General features: G+C 37.5%; 2 protein-coding genes across 2 annotated transcripts in view; both read left to right on the top strand.

The window, feature by feature from the left end:
* Positions 1–5,294, top strand: part of LOC139939650 (gamma-aminobutyric acid type B receptor subunit 1-like) — a 51,436-nt gene extending 46,142 nt beyond the window's left edge. Inside the window, exons 19-20 of the mRNA XM_071935703.1 lie at positions 3,878–4,021; positions 4,407–5,294. Of these exons, the coding sequence (XP_071791804.1) occupies positions 3,878–4,021; positions 4,407–4,625 (363 nt within the window). The 3' untranslated portion in view covers positions 4,626–5,294. The remainder of the gene's footprint in view (positions 1–3,877; positions 4,022–4,406) is intronic.
* Positions 5,295–10,677: 5,383 nt separating this feature from the next.
* Positions 10,678–19,389, top strand: part of LOC139943327 (gamma-aminobutyric acid type B receptor subunit 1-like) — a 29,297-nt gene continuing 20,585 nt past the window's right edge. The window contains 2 exon segments of the mRNA XM_071940159.1: positions 10,678–10,765; positions 12,797–13,080. Coding sequence (XP_071796260.1) covers positions 10,678–10,765; positions 12,797–13,080 — 372 coding nt within the window.

Below are 19,389 nucleotides of genomic sequence, written 5' to 3'. Positions count from 1 at the left end.
TTTGATATCAAACGGTTTCAAACGCTTTTCATAGACCAACTCGTCTGATCCAAGGCAACGAGCCACTTTTTGTAAGGGAATACAAGACGAAAGTAATCAAGATGATAATCGGGAAGCTAGAGGTACGATTTTGTTTCCTTTTAAAACAGTCTCGATTGTAGGATGACGAGGGAAACATGTATCAGAGAATGGTTTTGTTTTGTGGAAAGATCCATTCTTGGTAAAGGAAACACAAAAAGAAAAATAATCAAGATGACAACAGCTCAGTGAAACTGGAGATTGGAATAAATATTCCTCTTAAAACAGTCTACATTGTAGGATGGAGGGAAGCCATGCAATGAGTTCCAAAGAGATGCTACACTGTTATTCTGCTGTGTAAAAAAACGTTGTGTAAAATCTTTTTTAAACAACTTGTGTAATTTGTACACAACGTTGTGTACCCATTTCCAAGTTGTGTACAATGCTAGTTGTGTAATGTAAGTTAAATATTACAAATCGATAAATCCTCCAAAACTGAATTTACACAACTATTGTGTAAACTTTGAAGCACGTGATCAGAAAGCAACCAATCACGAAGTACCTTTGCTTGGCAAACAATTTAACGGACAAAACAAAATGGCTAACGTACTTTGCCGCTACTGTCGACAAAAGCAGTGAGGATTCGAAGATTTTGTTCATTGTGGCGGTAAGTAAATAACAATTCACTGGTTTTAACGAAGAGTACCGTAATAAGGACCATTTTGTGTGGGTATCTGTCAGTTGGCTTTCGGTAAATTAGCATAAAATTATAAGTTTTTACCTCGTCGATGACAACGCGTTACGCGGGTCGTAAAGGCCATTGTTACAACACTGCACACTTTTCACCGAAAATTTAGAGTTTGCATAAGATTTTTAACCCTCCGTAGTCAGATCACTATTGGGCCCAAGAGAGACGTCAATCCAAGTTTGGTCATTCAATGCAGACACTTTTAGAAATAAGTTTGACAGTTTTAACGTTAGTTATTCAAGTCAGTTTTGCTGTATTTTCCGAATAGTTATATTAATCATGTCTATTCCGTCAACTCGACCTATCTCCAACTCAGAGTTCATGTATAAAAATATTGATTTTTAGTCCCCAGTGCACCCCACTCGTACAAACAGACAACCCGCGTGTGTTTCGGAGTGCTCCATGGTCTCACATGCACAGCATTGTGTGAAGGTTTGAACATTTTTTATGGACATTTGTTTGTATACCTTCTGACGATTTGACATAGATTTTTCTTGCAAACTCTGTTTAGCTGAAAATAGTATTTATTTTGGCTTTTATTAGGGCTTGAACATTGTTATTCGGTATGGAATTATTTGGTATGATGCAAGGAAATTTTAACTGCAAACTATTGCAGGAAATTTTGGACTCGTTCATTGTGAAAAAATGCAAAGCAACTGGAAAAACAATATGCATTTTGGCTCAGCAAGTGGTGCTGGTGGGACTAGCTAGTGGCCCCTCGTGGTTTTTTTTTTTTGTAGTAGTAGGCCTACTCTCAGCTACTTGATTGTGTGTTAAGTATCTGTTCATCCAGACTATTTCAAAACTGTCTTTCTTTTTAAACAGGATGGTACATAACAGATATCCAACACTACATGATCAGCATTCCTGCATTTGAAGCACCAGCCACTGGCCACTGCCATTCATCCTTCTCACTTGGTGGAACTAACTACAGCCCAAACTAGTTCAGGATGAGTACTAGTTGAATTCTGAACGTCAAGCTATGGAGATCATTATGTGCTGGATGTAGAACAATCATGAACTATAAGCCACACTGTGAAGTACACGCTTGTACTGTTAGGAAATGCAAGAAGAATAGCAAAAACCAGCTCCCTTGAACTACCAACATGACTATCTGGATGGACCGAGTAGACGAACAATACTTGTTTCGTTGGAGCCGAGTTGAAAATGAACATCTGACTGCAAAACAGTATTTACAAGGGGAAGCTGGATGTTTGAAAAGTGGACAGTTTTTTTGTCATGTTGTATTCCTTTTTTGCGTCATTTTGTAACTAAACTACAGTTTGTCTAAGTGACAAGACACAGCGTGTTGCTCTTGAAATTCGCAGTTGTTCCATAAAAAAACCCAGAATAAACAAGCAATATTAAAAACCTGCTTATCCCTCTAGTCCCGGCACCGCCCGAGTTTGCTGAAAACTAATACTTCAAGATTCTTGCAGTTAATTACTGGAATCGTAGTTCAAATTTTAAAAGATAGCCACAGCTTAATTTTTATGCACAATTTGAACCTTGATATTTGTATAAAAGTACAAGTTCGCATGAGAACAATAAATGTCTCTCGTTAAACGGCTACGGTAATTATTATGGCGAATATTTGTTTGTAAGGATGAAACGGACACAATAGCTTTTCAAGGCTTTTATCTGACTCAATGATTATACTGATTAAAGCGAAGGCGTGAGTTTTCGACAATATTATCATGAATGATGAATAAATACAGTTTCCTTTGTGTTTACTAATGAGCGTTTTGTTGGGGTAAGAGCTAAATTATTTCACCATCGTTAGCTTCATTAGCTTAATAATGACTATCCAGTATTCTTTTGATGTTACTTTTTTTCTACAAATACAAGCTAGCAAGGTTTCCTCCTACCACATACAGTATATCGATAGGCGGCTGGGCGGTCCAGTGGCTAAATGGTTATTGCGCAAAGCATTTTGGCCTTGGCCAAGTTCTCTCTTGGACCATTTTGTCAACATGAGGTCGATATTGGCTGGTGACCAGCACATTTTTATTGTCATTTGTGGTGAATGAATGTATGATTGGTGTAGTTTTGGCCAATAAAATTCATTTAAATATCATTAAAAACAAGTTGCTGAATTATTTTCTCATTATGTGTCTACACTTTACTTAAAAATGGGCATTCCACAACTAAATAGTAACACATTGTGAACAACTATAATTGTGAAAACAATATAACTGATTGTTCTGTAAGCAGTTTACACAATAATAGCTAATTTGGTACTTTACACATAATTTTGTAGAATTTAATTTTACAAAATGATGTGTAATTAAGTATACCCAATTATTGTGTAAACTGTTTACACAGCTACTTGGTTAAAAAACTTTTACACATAATTGTGTACACTTATCACACAACTGTTGTTTAAAAACTACACAACTGGGGTTGTGTAAACCGTTTACACAACAGTTGCTAGGTTCATATAGTAAACAGGCGTTGTGTAAAATTTTACACAAGTTGTGTAAGATTTTAAACAACCGAAATAACAGTGTACAGTAAATAAAGCTAATCTTTGTTCGCTATATACATCTCACCAAAGCAACATTGTTTGGGCGAGAACAAGCACAGAAAGCCTGGCTTCACACCCAAACACCCTGATAGAAGAAACCAGTTCGGGCACAATTTTGTTGTACTTTCTTTAATAATAATATATCTATAGTTGAAGATTTATTTATACATATAAATGATTCGAAACAGCAAAACACGTTTTAAATTACCCAGAGAAAAACACACAGCATGGAAAAAAATGACAAAGAAACAAGACTGATCAATAAAAGGCCAGTGCCTCAAAATCACGGTTTGGGGGACACATCTGAGACACATCTGTCCCTCCAATTGAGAATTAATAGTTACTCACAACGTCTAATCCTGCTGGTAAATTTTTGATATTTTCAAGAAACAGCCACATCCAACCAAACCTATGTAAACAATCTAAACTATTTGGCATGGGGGGCATGGATTAAAGAGAAACAAAAAGTTTAAAAAGGCACACAAGAACAATCATACAAACACCCGCACCAACCATTCTTTAAGAATTATAAATAAATGTCATGAATTGATCTTCCTACATTGCGTTTATTGACTGGCAAACAGATTATTGCAGTGGTGAAGCATCCGGAAGGTGACCCAAACCAGCCCAAGACCAGGAGTCGAACCAATAACATTAGTGAGACATCAAGTGGATGTGGTGGAAATCTATCGAAGGAGAACAAAGAACTTAAACATACCATCAAGGATGTGAGTGTAATCATCCAACCAAGTTGAGACACCAAACTACATATTATTTTAACACTGGGTATTGGATTTGATATAAACTTATGTTATTGTTTGCGATGGCAAGATGTATAGGGGTTCTGGGTTTTAGCCATGGTCAATTACTGCACAAGTTGCATACAACAGAAACAATCCAATAGACAAACCAACACAGCTGAAATCGTTCTGATCAGGGTCAGATTGACCAATAGTGGGTCAGCCTGACCCGGAACATGTTCACAAGTTAACCTTTGATTCTGCAAAATTTTGCCATTCATGACCTTAGTTCTGAGCAGACGAAATTGTGTTCTATTCCTACTTCAAAAGGCTATTTTTTCCTTTAATTTGCTCTTTTTTTTGTCCTGCTCAGCTTGAGGATGAAATCAACGCAATCAAAAAGCAGTCCACATCTTCGCCACCAGGGAACGGTAAAGGGTGTGGTTTCTGGTCGTGTGGATTGGTATGTGGCTGCAACCCATCCAGGGAGAAAGGCTACATCCACGAGACGAGCTCTGATCACCACCAGGACTCAACCATCAGTCCCGCTGACACAACGGGGCCATCGACCCTAGCCACGGCGAGTGTGTAAGAGCCAACAAGAGGACAAAAACGTAACCAAAAAACAAAACCAATTCTATTTTTGCACAGATGGAACTAAATGCCTTAACAATTATATTTAAAAGAGATTTAGTAGAGGGTTTTTCAACAAAAGGAAAACAAAAGTGCCGTTTAATGGCGCTGGCCGTTAGTGCAGAGCCGTATATTGTGAGTTACTACAGCTTGCGATTTAAAGCCATTTTGTGCCCCCTCAAAAAAACAACAACAACCAAAACAAACAAACGCATGGGAGAAGGCGGGGTGCCAGACTAGTCTCCCCGTTAGGTTGTGCTGCATTGAGAGACAAAATGGCGTCCAGCAACCACGTGACCAACACAAACTGGTTACAATACACAGCTCTGCGTTAGTGGGGAGTCGGTATTGAGCAGTAGCATAAGTTAGTCTTTTCTCAAGTCACAGGGACTCTGTAGCGAGTCTAAACAAAAACAAAAGTCGTATTATGTACACTAACGCCTAATTCAGGCGTCTGTTAATATCCAATGTTGTGTGACTGCCTGGGGGTCACCGTATTGAAGATGGATGAGAAAAGATGGATTAACACCAACCTGAAAGTACGACGTTGTTTAGTCTGTTGATGAGTGAAGATGTACACCGTATGATTTGAAACTTTGCATGGTGGAAAAACGATATGGAAAGGTTTGCGGTAACACCATGCAATGACTATCTCTAATGAGTTGGGATGGTTCTGAAAAGAACAGTTGGTTTCAACTTAGGGAGTCGGTATTGAGCAGTAGCATAAGCTACTGCTCAATACCGGAGTTGAAACCAACGGTTCTTTTCAGAACCACCCCAACTCATTATAGATAGTCATTACATGGTGTTACTGCAAACCTTTCCATATGTACACCGCTTAACTAGTAAAACAAAGAAAAAACGAATGTTTTGCCTGTGTACCATATTTGCCTACTTCATCACATGTTTACAAAAGAGTTACACAAAGCACGAATATTCATCTTAAAGGGTCAATGTAACTTTTGTAGGACAAAAAACACAATGTCCACAGATTTACACTAAACTTACACAGTTTGAAGATAATGATAGTAGAAAGCTTCCCTAAAAATATTACGTGCTGAGGTGCTGTAGTTTTTGAAAAAACGAGTAAAACAATGTCATGAAAATATTTTTCGTCTCATGAGACGAACATTATTTTAATCATTTACAAACGTATTTTCATGACATTGTTTTACTCATTTCTCAAAAACTAAAGCACCTCAGTAAGTATTATTTGAAGGGAAGCTTTCCACTATCATTATCTTCAAACCCTGTAAGTTAAATGTTAATCTATGGACATTTGAAAAGGTACTCAAATCCTTTAAGATGAGTTGTCAGTATACCACGTGACATTGCACTTTGCTTTCGTAAGATCAATCTTTACTCATTGTGAAAATGGCTCATTGACTTTCTGCAGGCACGAATTATACACAGCTCAGTAGAAAAACTTGACTACTACACTTTATATAAATTGCACTGTCTAATTTTCACCAACTTTTGATATGAAGATAGAAGACACATCTCAAAACTTGTTTATTGGTACTCTTAAAACTCTTGAAATGTTTACCATATCATTGTATTTTCTTTCCTGCCAGAAGGTCAATGGATTGTACAGATTTTTTTTTTTGGGTAAACAAAACTCACTTGGTTTATATGTAGTTTGTGTACAAATTCAACTCTCATTCCATATACAAAAACTGGTTGCTGTTGTGTAAATGTTTGTATTTATACCACTTTTTTGATTTTTCAAAAAAAAATTCTTCCGTCCAACACGTGAAAGATTGTTAGTTTTTTCACATACGTAATGTACAATGCAATGTAAATGTTCAGATTTATTGAGTGAAATCGGATGCCATAAACGAATGTTTCACTTCTGAATAGATGAAGATGAAAATTGACGAGCGTAAAAAAAAAAGGTAATGTTTCCTTTGGTTGCACAAATCTTTCTTGTCAACTTAATGTTCCAGTGACAGAGTCTAGTCTTGTATAAGATTGATGTGCAATTGGTGTTGAATAATGCACTGGAGCACGTGTGACCCTTTGAGTTTCCCCGGTCAATCGGTGAGCTGTTAGTTTTGATTTGATTTGTGACCAAAGTTTATTTTATATGCAAATCCAAGGGCAAGTTCGAGCAGCGGCCATTTTGTCGAGTAGTCAATGTTCAATGGCGATCTATGCGTGCACTACACCATGGGTACCATCAGGCAAAATCCCATCCCTCAATGGTCGACAATAGTCAACTATATTCCCTCGCTCCTTGTGTGATGATAAAGTTAAGATTTTCACTTGTGCCACACACTTTTCTCACATGATAAATAATCCCATCAAATCGAATTACTGACACTAACATATCAACCCTTACAACTTCCCTGGCCCAGTCGACTGACTGTCGACCATGCTTATTGATCTGGCCCATTCGACTTACTAAAACAAAAATGCCAAATTACTATGATGACTTAGTCGACTTACTGTCGACTTCTTTATCGAACCTATGATGACAAAGTTTGAAATACTATGGTGTTAGGTTATTACCAGAAAAATACACATATTACACAACAGGCTACCATTTACACTTACAATTTAATGGGAAACGATATGCTTTACCTTCCCACTTTCTCCATTACACAGCTTATTTTTTGAAGGAGTTGTTATACTACTTCTGCTTTATGCGTTATTTGTCAGTCGAATTGATTTAGTCCCGTTCCGTTCGTTTGCCCTCGTTCGCGCACTTGTACGCGTTTTTGCAATGTTTTTTTGGTACATGTTTTGTGCAAATTCCTGTACTGCAGGTCCTGCTAGACAGGTACACTGGGCAGTTAGCACACCTGAATACCTGCTACGCATCTGATCATATTGCAAGGGTGTGATGCGTTGCACAATGACCACGTGACGACAGTAAAGTTGCGATGACATCATCAGATCACATCAAGAAATCAGTGTTATTGTTAGTTTTCATGTCAACTGTCACTTTAACCAAAAAAAACAATACCAATTACCCTCTCCTTGTCTGTACTCCGTTTCGTTTATTTGTTTCCCGTTCAGTTTATTTTTTTCCTGTCCCGTATCATGGTCCCTTTCCTGTCTTCCTATCTCGTATTATTTCCCCAGCCGGCCCCATTAATTTTTTTCCCGTCCTAATCATTATTTTCTCGTCCTGTTTTTCCCGTTTTGCACTATTTGTCAGTCGAATGAATTGTGTTCCCGTCCCATCCATTAACCCCCGTTCGCGCACGCACACACACACGATTCGGCTATTTATAAAGAGATTATTATCTATGAAACATGGACACTATTGGTAATTGTCGAAGACTAGCCTTCACAGTTGGAGTATCTCAACATATGCATAAAATAACAAACCTGTGAAAATTTGAGCTCAATCGGTCATCGAACTTGCAAGACAATAATGAAAGAGAAAACACGAAGTTGCGCGCGTTAGGATGGTTGATTTCGAGACCTCATGCTCTAAATCTGGGGTCTCGAAATCAAATTCGTAGGAAAAATACTTCTTTCTCGAAAACTATGGCACTTCAGAGGGAGCCGTTTCTCGCAATGTTTTATACCATCAACCTCTCCCCATTACTCGTCACCAAGAAAGGTTTTATGCAAATCATTATTTTAAGTAATTGCCAATAGTGTCCACTGTCTTTAATGTTTTTTTTTGTCAATCTCAACTCCCACGGTATGGGAGCGTCACTGTGTTTGACAGCACCATACACAGCTAAATACTAGAGGTCATTTTATAGTACGTTGACAACTCCTTGAAAGTGAACGCAAATTGGCAACATGGGTGATTTTTCAACTCTTGGGTTTTCAATTCTTGGTTCACGGTGTTGGAGAGTCACTGAGTTGGACAGTGCCATAACAAAAAAACAAATATACTAGAAGTCCCTTTATAGTACGTTGACAACTCGCTGTTAGAGAAAGTCCATTCGACAATATGGGTGATTTTGTCCACTCTTGGTTTGTACAGTTTGAAGCCTTTCCCCTTGTGACTGAATTGACTCTTGAGAATAAGAGCCCGGCGTGTGTTCTTTTACAAATCAAACTATCACTTAACACTTCCACTTTCTGTACAGTGTACTCACTATGAATCAATTTAGTTATTTTCCCAACACACTGTAGTCTGTGAAGAGATGGTCACTTATATTGCCAGCTCAGTGTTGCAAGGCAGCTAACCGCAATTCCATATTATGATATGACTCAAAAGGGCAATGTTTATCAATGTTATTTTGAAGAAAAAAAAAATATATATGCAAATCAAAATTCATACGCAAAGCAGATGTTTTTCGTTAAAATATTTTGTTTTTTTTGTGTGTGCTAATTAATTACTTCAGAGAATACTCTTGATCAATCAGCTCAATTTGCCAGGTGCACCAATTATGCACTTTCATCAATTTTATGAAATCTTTCAATGAAAACTCCACCTGAGCAGACATTATCGCAAAATCAAAATCAATGGGAAATCCCTTGATTAGTGTTTTTTTTAATAATAATTTGTAATATATTATAGAATGTGTTAATGGGTTGTCGGTGTTTTTTCTTTATCGATGAAGCTGTTCCCACCAAACCCAAGCCGTTTATTGTGAAAGATACATTTATAAGCCATTTAGTAGCCAAACAATGTATGGGCGAAGTAAATGTTATCCACACATTCATAAATACACTGTCTACTGAGAAAACGATTGCACCACAAAACTGAATTCTACCTTGGGCTTGTCTTTTTTGGCTAATCACGCACATTTTTGTAATTATGTTTACCCACACAGTCGTCAGGTGCATTTTTAAACTAGTAATTTGCTGTTGAAATAATACGTTTCCATGAAAAGGCGAAAATAATTCAATTATTTACATATTTACAACATGGCAGATACGGAGGTTTCCGTCCTTGTGACATTTTTTGGCTTGGTCAATATAAACGGAAAAAAAACTAGTTAAATTATGTTAATTTTGCATCGGGGATAAAGAGTATTATTTTTACTTCACCCATCCTACATCCGATGTAATAGCACTGTATACTCAGTACTTTCCCGAGTTCTGTGCAACCAATCCACAGGCATAAGATACTTGGGTGGGGATCGAACCCACGACCTTTGCAGTTCTAGAACAGTGCCAAACTTGTGTTTGGAATTAACTTCTCTGAAAAAATAAAACAAATCTATAATTTTTCAGAAATAGGTACCCATTGGTGACCAGGATTTGTATATTACGGTAAACAATTGTTATCTGAATACTACTCTTTGTTCATTGTTTAAAAATATGAATTTGAATAAATTGAAGATTAATGATGTCGCTTGTAACATTCAATTGTGTCTGTAGTACAAAACAGTTATTTTGTTTTCCTCATGGTTTGTGCTTGTCATTGTCCGATTGTGTCACTTCTTGTTTAAAGAAAATCAATGATCATTATAATTATTTGCTGGTCGTCTGGCAAGGTTTTGACGTGGATTTACGATAGGTTACGAAACAGGCTGCCCGAAAATTATCGAAAATTAAAACAATAGAGAAAGCTAAGAAGACCATGCAATGACTTGAATGTAACTAGAGCCGAAACTAGTGATATTTTCATATGGTGCACCCATATGCCTTTTTCTTAAATAAGTCCCATTGTCTTTAATTTGGGTTTCAACAGTCGAAATCAGCTGGTCTTCTAAGCTTTTCAAACAGTTTTCTTAAATATGACTTCATTTCAGAAAATCAGAAGGAAATGTTTCACTAAAACATATTCTAGTATGAGCTAATAGCAAGCTTCCAACCCGGTAATACCTTTAAAGAAAAAACTAATTACAAAAGGGAGAATGGAAGTTAATTTGTTCGTCCAAACACCAATGATCTCATTTAGACTGCCTTCGGTAGAGTGTAAACAATGACTTTCATCAAAACCCGCAGCGAAAGGTTAAAACCTTTCAGTTTACCAAGTTGACAGCTTTGACACATTGGAGGCCTATACACTAATGATTTAACGCTTCAAAAAAAATGCGCCTGGCTATTTATAAGGGACACTTGTTGATTGTGTCAGTAATACGACACGAGCGATGAGATATGGGGATTGTGCCTTTGATGGAACAAACATGGAACGAGAATATGTTATGAGGAAGATATTTGGCTTGAGGGTCATCGCTGGTTTGTTATTTTAACAAAAGTAATTACAGGTAGTACGAGTCGTGAAAATTTAAAATAACATGTTGTTCTATGAACATTAACTTTGTGTTCTACCCATACACACCGATGTGTGCTAGCACTGTATACTCAGTACTTTCCCGAGTCCTGTGAAAAATATCACAGGCATGAGATTACTCGGGTGGGATTCCAACCCACGACCCTTGCAATTCTAGAGCAGTGTCTTGTCAACTAGACTACCGAGGTTGCCCGGTAGCTAGAGGCAGTTCGAATCCTATGTTTTGTACATCGTTGTATATGGGTAAAAAACAAAGTTAATATTCTTTATCACCGATGCAAATTTAACATATACTACTATGTTGTTCTATGTTGTTTTTCTTCGAAACTCAAATTTGCGTTAACCCTCAAGCCAAATTGCTTTCTTATGACATACCCTAACCGTAAGCTAAACTCCGCGTTTTGTACCACTTAGCCCGTCAAATATTCACGTTTATGGGTATCCAATATTTTTTTAACTTTATACTCTACAAAGTCAGGATTGAATATTTTGCTTGTTAAAGGAACACGTTGCCTTGGATCGGTCGAGTTGGTCTTTGAAAAGCGCTTTGAAACCGTTTGTTATAAAATGCATGTAGGTAGAAAGATGTTGTAAAAGTAGAATACAATGATCTACACAAATAAGCCTCGAAATTGCGTGGTTTTCCTTTTACCTCGTCGACTATAACACGGTCGGCCATAAATGGCCGACCGTGTTTGTTTGCGACGTAACAAGGAAAACCGCACAGTTTTGAGTGATATTTGTGTGGATCATTATATTCTATATCTTTCTAATCATATGCATTTCATAACAAACGGTTTCGAACGCTTTTTATAGACCAACTTGTCCGATCCAAGGCAACGTGTTCCTTTTATCCCTCTAGTCCCTGCACCGCCCGAGTTTGCCGAAATAATTTGTTTTCTTCTCAACATTCCTGGAGTTGATTACTGAAATCGTAGTTCAAAATTTTTAAAGATAGCCAAGGCTTTTTATTTATAAACAAATGCACACTTTTGACCCTTTCGGTAATATTTGTACAAGTCCTCATGGGCAAACAATAAACCCCCTCGTTAAACACCTACGGTAATATTTATGGCGATTTTTTTTTGTATGATAAAATGGACACAACAGCTTTTCAAGGCTTTTATCTGGCTCAATGCTTATTATTTGCGCAGGCATAAGTTTTCGACAATATCAACATGAATGATTAATACAGTTTCCTTTATGTTTACTAATGAGCGTTTTTTTTTGGTAAGTGCTAAATTACTTCATCATCATTAGCTTCGACAAGTCAACTGTGAAGGGAGAATTATTAATGATCTATAAACAACTAGATGGATTCATCAATGCGTAGGCCTACCATTGACATTGACTATCTAGTTTTATTTGGATGTTTCCAGTGGCTAGTTGGTTTTTATGGTCATAATAAATCACTTGGTTTCTTGTTTTCTAACAGTGTGACCTCGTTTTACTTATCTTTGTTGCTAATGAGTGATTCAAAGCCCTGGGGATTTTCAGATCGTACAAATTGCAATTAAAACACAACCTCCTGCTGTTTGGTCCTACTCCGTCAACGATTACGCAGAATTAAAACATCAATTTCAAAAAGGTTACGTAACACAATTCTTGAAGCCCAAATTAGGCCTATGTTAAAAATCACACCTTACGGTAAGAGCTCATTTGGGAGCAGAAGACAAGACCAACCATCAATCCCCAAAATACACACACGGGAAAACATCTTATACTCGATATTGTATTATAATTAGATGGGAAAAACATATCACGCATGACCAATGGAAGAGCATCACTCATAAAGAAAAGACGCGGATGAAATTGTCGATGTGTTCATAGTGGCTACAACTCTTCTATATCGTGTATGTCGGTTTTTGGCAATTTTATCTTACTCAGAATTTGAGTACACATCATGGAAAAAGCCCGTCTCTTGTTTGTTCTGGTCGCTGTTAACATTTTAAAATTCCTTTCGACTGCAAATTCAGAAACTACGGCTAGTTATTCTATAACAGATGGGGTTGGGGGAGTTCAAACGACCAGTGAAATCATTAACAACACCGATGGCCGCAGTGAAGCAGGGAGCGGGTCTGGAGTGTCAAATCCACCCGAGAAAATACCTTTATACCTCGGCGGGTTTTTCGCTCTGCCCGGTGGGGGCTGGGACGGCAGCGGGGTTCTGGTCGCGGTAGAGATGGCCCTGGATCACATCAACCAGGACCCGAACATACTGGCAGACTATGAACTTAAAATGGTTTGGAGTGACACACGGGTAAGTTCAGAAAGGACATCAATAAACTGTTGCACTTTAAAGGGTTTTTATAACTTTCGTTTTTGGCCACTTCATTAGTTCCTACCCACTTTGAATGTCCTTTTCAACAGATTAGAATGTGAGATTGGCATTACAGGGACAGCTCTTGAGTGGTTTAAGTCTTACTTCAGTGGTAGAACAACACAGGTTTTGATAGACAATACTTATTCAGCCTCACAAGATATGCTTTATGGATTGCCGCAAGGATCAATTGTTGGCCCGAAATCCTTCACCATTTACACCATTCCCATTGGTAGAATCATCAAGGGGAACAATTTACTCTATCACATCTATGCTGATGATATTCAGATTTATACCAGTTTCACACCTACAGATTCATCATCTATTCAGTCTGCCTTACAGGCGCTCACAAAGTGCATTGTAGAATTAAAATCCTGGATGACTGAAAATATGTTGAAACTGAACAACAATAAAACCGAGTTCTTTGTTGCAACCTCACCTCATTTCAGTCGCCTCATGCCCAGTGTTCAACTGCAAATTGGAGATGAAATTATCACACCCACTAAAACTGTTCGGAACCTTGGCATTGTCTTTGACAATCTTATGTCTATGTCTCCACAAATGACATCATTGTCTAGGTCTGTGTCATACCATCTGCGTAACATTACACGTATAAGAAGGTTTCTAGACGTTGACACATGTAGCAGTGTTACAAGGTCTCTTGTTCTTTCACGATTGGACTATGGCAACGCACTTTTACTTGGAGCAAACACAACTCAAACTAGACATTAGGTGTTTGTGAACAAACACAAAGCTGTTCCGTGTTGTGTAGTTCTTGAGATATGAGGGTCACAAAGTTTATTTTAAATGCCTGAGGAGTCTATAAGAGTAACAAGTTTGAAAATCGGTTGTGTAGTTCTTAAGATATGGTCTCACTTCCGGTTGACCAGGAATATAGGTCAAATTGGGGTCACGGTTGTTCTAATTTTATTTTTGATGCCTAAGGAGTCTAAAACTGAAAAAGATTGAAAATCGGTTGTGTAGTTCTTAAGATATGGTCCAACTTCCGGTTGACCCGGAAGTAAAGGTCAACATGGCGTCACGGCTAGCCAATGCGAATGTCCAATGTCAAAGGAGTTAATAACCAAAACAAAATTGAAAATCGGTTATGTAGTTCTTGAAATAAGGTCCCACTTCCGGTTGACCCGGAAGGAAAGGTCAACGTGGGGTTATGGTTTTCAAAGTTAATATTTAATGCTTAAGGTGTCTATAACTGAAAAAGTTTGAAAATCGGTTGTGTAGTTATTGAGAAATGATCCCACTTCCGGTTGACCCGGAAATAAAGGTCAACATAAGGTCACAGTTTTCTAAGTTAATGTTTAATGTCTAAGTAGTCTATTACTGAAAAAAGTTTGAAAATCGGTTGTGTAGTTCTTGACAAATGGTCCTACTTCCGGTTGACCCGGAAGAAGAGGTCAAAATGGGGTCACGGATTTTCCCCAACAAAATTTAATGCCTAAGGAGTCTATAACTGAAGAAAAAAATTAAATCGGTTGTGTAACTCTTGAAATATGGTCTCACTTCCGGTTGACCCGGAAGTAGAGGTCAAATCGGGGTCACGGTTACCCAATGCAAATCTATCATGCCTAAGGAGTCTATTACTGAAAACAACTTTGAATTCGGCCGTTCACTTCTTGAGATATAGTGCTGCAAAGAAAAACTCATTAAAGCTTCTAATTACCATAAATTATCACGTGATGACGTCACAGTTTTAAAATTGTGTTTTTCATACTAACAAATTTCATAAGGTACACGATGGTGTGTAACTTACCCCAATCTAATGCCTTTTAAAAAAAACCTATTAGAACGTACATCGTTTTAACGAAAACCCTGAACCATCGTAGGATTCCAATGTATGCCTATTGGTTGTGTACAAATCCAATGGAGAATGTCCAGAACACGGTTAGGAGGAAAAAAATACAATGATGCCAACATCAGGACATTGTGGTAGACTCCCCTCAAGTAAGTCCTCAATGCAAACAGGTCCACACTGTATTGCAACCACCCATAGAGACAGTGTACAGCCACATGAAAGCGACTGCACGCAGTTTAGTGACTACATCCAGAAGTACTACGTTGTACCGATGACGGCAAGATTTTAATTTATTCGTTAATGATAGACGTCCCTTGATTGGTTTTAATGAACGGAAACCATTATTTTTAGAATCAGTGTATTTTTTGACACAAAATATCAAATTCAGGAAACAAACAGATAAATAATGTTGAAGTTATTAAGTTTTTGACCATTTAAATGTTGACATTTGAAGAGCCATTGTGTTTGTGCACAGACACAAAACGTGCAATACATGACGTCATGGTGACGTCGTCCGGATTTTAAGGCCATGGAATAGTTATACAGTACCCACAAAGTACAAAATTGAAAACAAAATTGCGATCGGACGTATAGTTTGTGAGATATGGCAGTCTAAAGATTGGCTAATTAAATATTCATGTCGTTATAACTTAGTTAATTAATTATTTAATTTATGCAAACTACATTTAACTGCAACTTCAAGACCTAAGCTTTAATATGATATAGGTTCTGACTCTCTTATACTAAGCCAAGTATGATTTTTGGCTTTAACAAAATGCCCTGGTTAAACCTATGGGGTTTTGACGGATACAAATAATAATATTAATAATAATAATAATAATAACTAGAGATTGTGAACAATCACAAAGCTGTTCCAGAATGTTTTGTTAATAAAAGTATTCTATGCTTTAATAAAACCCACACATAACAGCTTTATGACATGTGATTACCTTGTCTTTTATCTAATACTGAATCGAAATGATCTTTAAAACCCAGAACTAAAGGTCAACATGGCATCATGGTCATTATTTGGAATAAGTTTAACCAAAGTAAAAAAATCGGTTGTGTAGTTCTTGAGATATGATCCAACTTCCGGGAAGTAAAGGTCAATACTGGGTCACGATAACTCAAGCTCGATTTTGAATGCCTAAGGAGTCTAAAACTGAAAAAGATTTAAAATCGGTTGTGTAGTTCTTAAGATATGGTCGCACTTCCGGTTGACCCGGAAGTAAAGGTCAACATGGGGTCACGGCTAGCCAATGCGAATGTCCAATGTCAAAGGAGTTAATTACCAAAACAAAATTGAAAATCGGTTGTGTAGTTCTTAAGATATGGTCCCACTTCCGGTTGACCCGGAAGAAAAGGTCAACGTGGGGGTCATGGTTTTCAAAGTTAATATTTAATGCCTAAGGAGTCTATAACTGAAAAAGTTTAAAAATCGGTTGTGTAGTTCTTGAGAAATGATCCCACTTCCGGTTGACCCGGAAATAAAGGTCAACACTAGGTCACAGTTTTCAAAGTTAATATTTAATGTCTAAGTAGTCTAAAACTGAAAGAAGTTTGAAAATCGGTTGTGTAGTTCTTGAGATATGGTCCCACTTCCGGTTGACTCGGAAGAAGAGGTCAAAATGGGGTCACGAATTTTCCCCAACAAAAGTTAATGCCTAAGGAGTCTATAACTGAAGAAAATAATTAAATCGGTTGTGTAACTCTTGAGATATAGTCCCACTTCCGGTTGACCCGGAATAAGAGGTCAAATCGGGATCACGGTTACCCAATGCAAATCTATCATGACTAAGGAGTCTATTACTGAAAAAAACTTTGAATTCGGCCGTTCACTTCTTGAGATATAGTGCTGCAAAGAAAAACTCATTAAAGCTTCTAATTACCATAAATAATCACCTGATGACGTCACAGTTTTAAAATTGTGTTTTTCGTACTAACAAAATTTCATAAGGTACACGATGGTGTATAACTTACCCCAATTCAATGCCTTTTACAAAATACCTATTAGAACACACATTCGTTTTGAACAAAAACCCTGAACCATCGTAGGATTCCAATGTATGCCTATTAGTTGTGTACAAATCCAATGGAGTATGTCCAGAACACGGTTAGGAAAACAAAAATACAATGATGCCAACATCAGGACAGCGTGGTAGACTCCCCTCAAGTAAGTCCTCGATGCAAACAGGTCCACTCTGTATTGCAACCACCCATAGAGACAATGTACAGCCACATGAAGGCGACTGCACGCAGTTTAGTGACTACATCCAGAAGTACTACGTTGTACCCATGACGGCAAGATTTTAATTTATTCGTTAATGATAGACGTCCCTTGATTGGTTTTAATGAACGGAAACCATTATTTTTAGAATCAGTATATTTTTTGACACAAAATATCAAATTAAGGAAACAAACAGATAAATAATTTTGAAGTTATTAAGTTTTTGACCATTTAAATGTTGACATTTGAAGAGCCATTGTGTTTGTGCACAGACACAAAACGTGCAATACATGACGTCATGGTGACGTCGTCCGGATTTTAAGCCCATGGAATAGTTATACAGTACCCACAAAGTACAAAATTGAAAAAAAAATTGCGATCGGACGAATAGTTTGTGAGATATGGCAGTCTAAAGATTGGCTAATTAAATATTCATATCGTTATAACTTAGTTAATTAATTATTTAATTTATGCAAACTACATTTAACTGCAACTTCAAGACCTAAGCTTTAATATGATATAGGTTCTGACGCTTTTATACTAAGCCAAGTATGATTTTTGGCTTTAACAAAATGCCCTGGTTAAACCTATGGGGTTTTGACGGATACAAATAATAATAATAATAATAATAATAATAATAATAACAAATAAAAATCTTGACGATTTCAATAGCTGTTCCGACTAAAGTTCGGAACAGCTAATAACAAATGAAAATCTTGACGATTTCAATAGCTGTTCCGACCACTACGTCGGAACAGCTAATTAATAGACTTCAACATCTTCAAAATTGGGCTGCCAAACTAATATTTTGTGCTTCTAAACATGATCATGTAACTCCTTTTCTCAAAAAGCTACATTGGCTCCCGGTGAAAGAGCGCATTCAATTCAAAATATTGGTGCATGTGTATAAATGCTTAAATAGACTTGCACCAGCATATCTTTCATCCTGTTTTTCTTTTCATATTCAAACTAGGGCTGGGCTTCGCTCAGCATCAGACAAAACCCGTCTTGCTGAAAATAAACCGAGCAGCAAATCTTTTCAATCCGCTGCATTTAAATATTTTTCCTTAGCCGCTCCAGGACTGTGGAACCATCTTCCCATCACAATACACACCTCAATTTCACTGCCTATTTTCAAAAAAGCACTTAAAAAACATCTTTTTGCTTAGTGTCTGTTTATTGCTTTATTGTTCATTTGTTGTATTATCTGCATTGCGTTTGTTCGTTGAAAGCGCTGTGGTCTAAATAAAATGGCGCTATATAAAAACCCATTGTGTTGTATTGTATTGTATTGTATTTGAATGAAGAAGTATAACAATTAGTTTACCTAAAGCTAAGCCCTATTTAATTACTTAAGTGATACTATTTACTCGGGTCGTATCAAAGCACTTGGTATTTTTTCCTGCAATGCGTATAAAGCTACGTTTTGAACTATGACACCTACTTCTTTTCATAGCACCATGTAATGCTTTACAAGGTGCTGTGGGGCAACATGCTGCCAATCTAACCAGGAACACCGGGGCGAACCCCTTCTCTTTGCGATAAGTTCATTATGTTCTTAAGTGCGTTACACAACACACTGGACTTATAGTTTTACGTCCCATCCGAAGGACGAAGCGTCATGTGTCTTGCTTAAGGACTCAGGAGTCACGACTGGTATTTGAATCCACACTCTGCTGATCAGAAACACCAGAGCTTGATTCAGGTGCTCTTAACCGCTAGGCGACAAGTGCACTGGGTTCTTTTACGTTCAATACACACACACGGAACCTACAGCTTTACGTCCCATCTGAAGGACGCAGCAAAAAAGGCTTAGGTGTCTTGCTCAAGGACACAAGTGTCATGACTTGGACTCGAACCCATACTCTGATGATCAGAAACATCAGAGCTTGAGTCCGGTGTAGCCACGACAAGGTATCAGCTGCCGAGAAAAGTGTTTGAACTACGGTACCGATCATACCCTTCCTCCATGGTAAGACTGAGCATATAGTGTATTGAACTGTGTATATAGAGAAGTATCACAAGACACAATTACATACACCCACTTTCCGTGACAACATGACGAGGTCTTCGACCCCAGTGGACAAATAAATCTTGGCAATTCTTCATTAATAATCCATGTCTGTTTCACAATACAACACACTGTTATATCTGTGTTGCACTCATTTCATTCATTCAATGGTTTATTAAAATTCTATTCAATTCGCTG

The sequence above is a fragment of the Asterias amurensis genome, chromosome 1 (genome assembly GCF_032118995.1).
Source record: "Asterias amurensis chromosome 1, ASM3211899v1".
NCBI classification, from domain to species: domain Eukaryota; kingdom Metazoa; phylum Echinodermata; class Asteroidea; order Forcipulatida; family Asteriidae; genus Asterias; species Asterias amurensis.
This window is presented reverse-complemented; position numbering and strand designations above follow the sequence as displayed.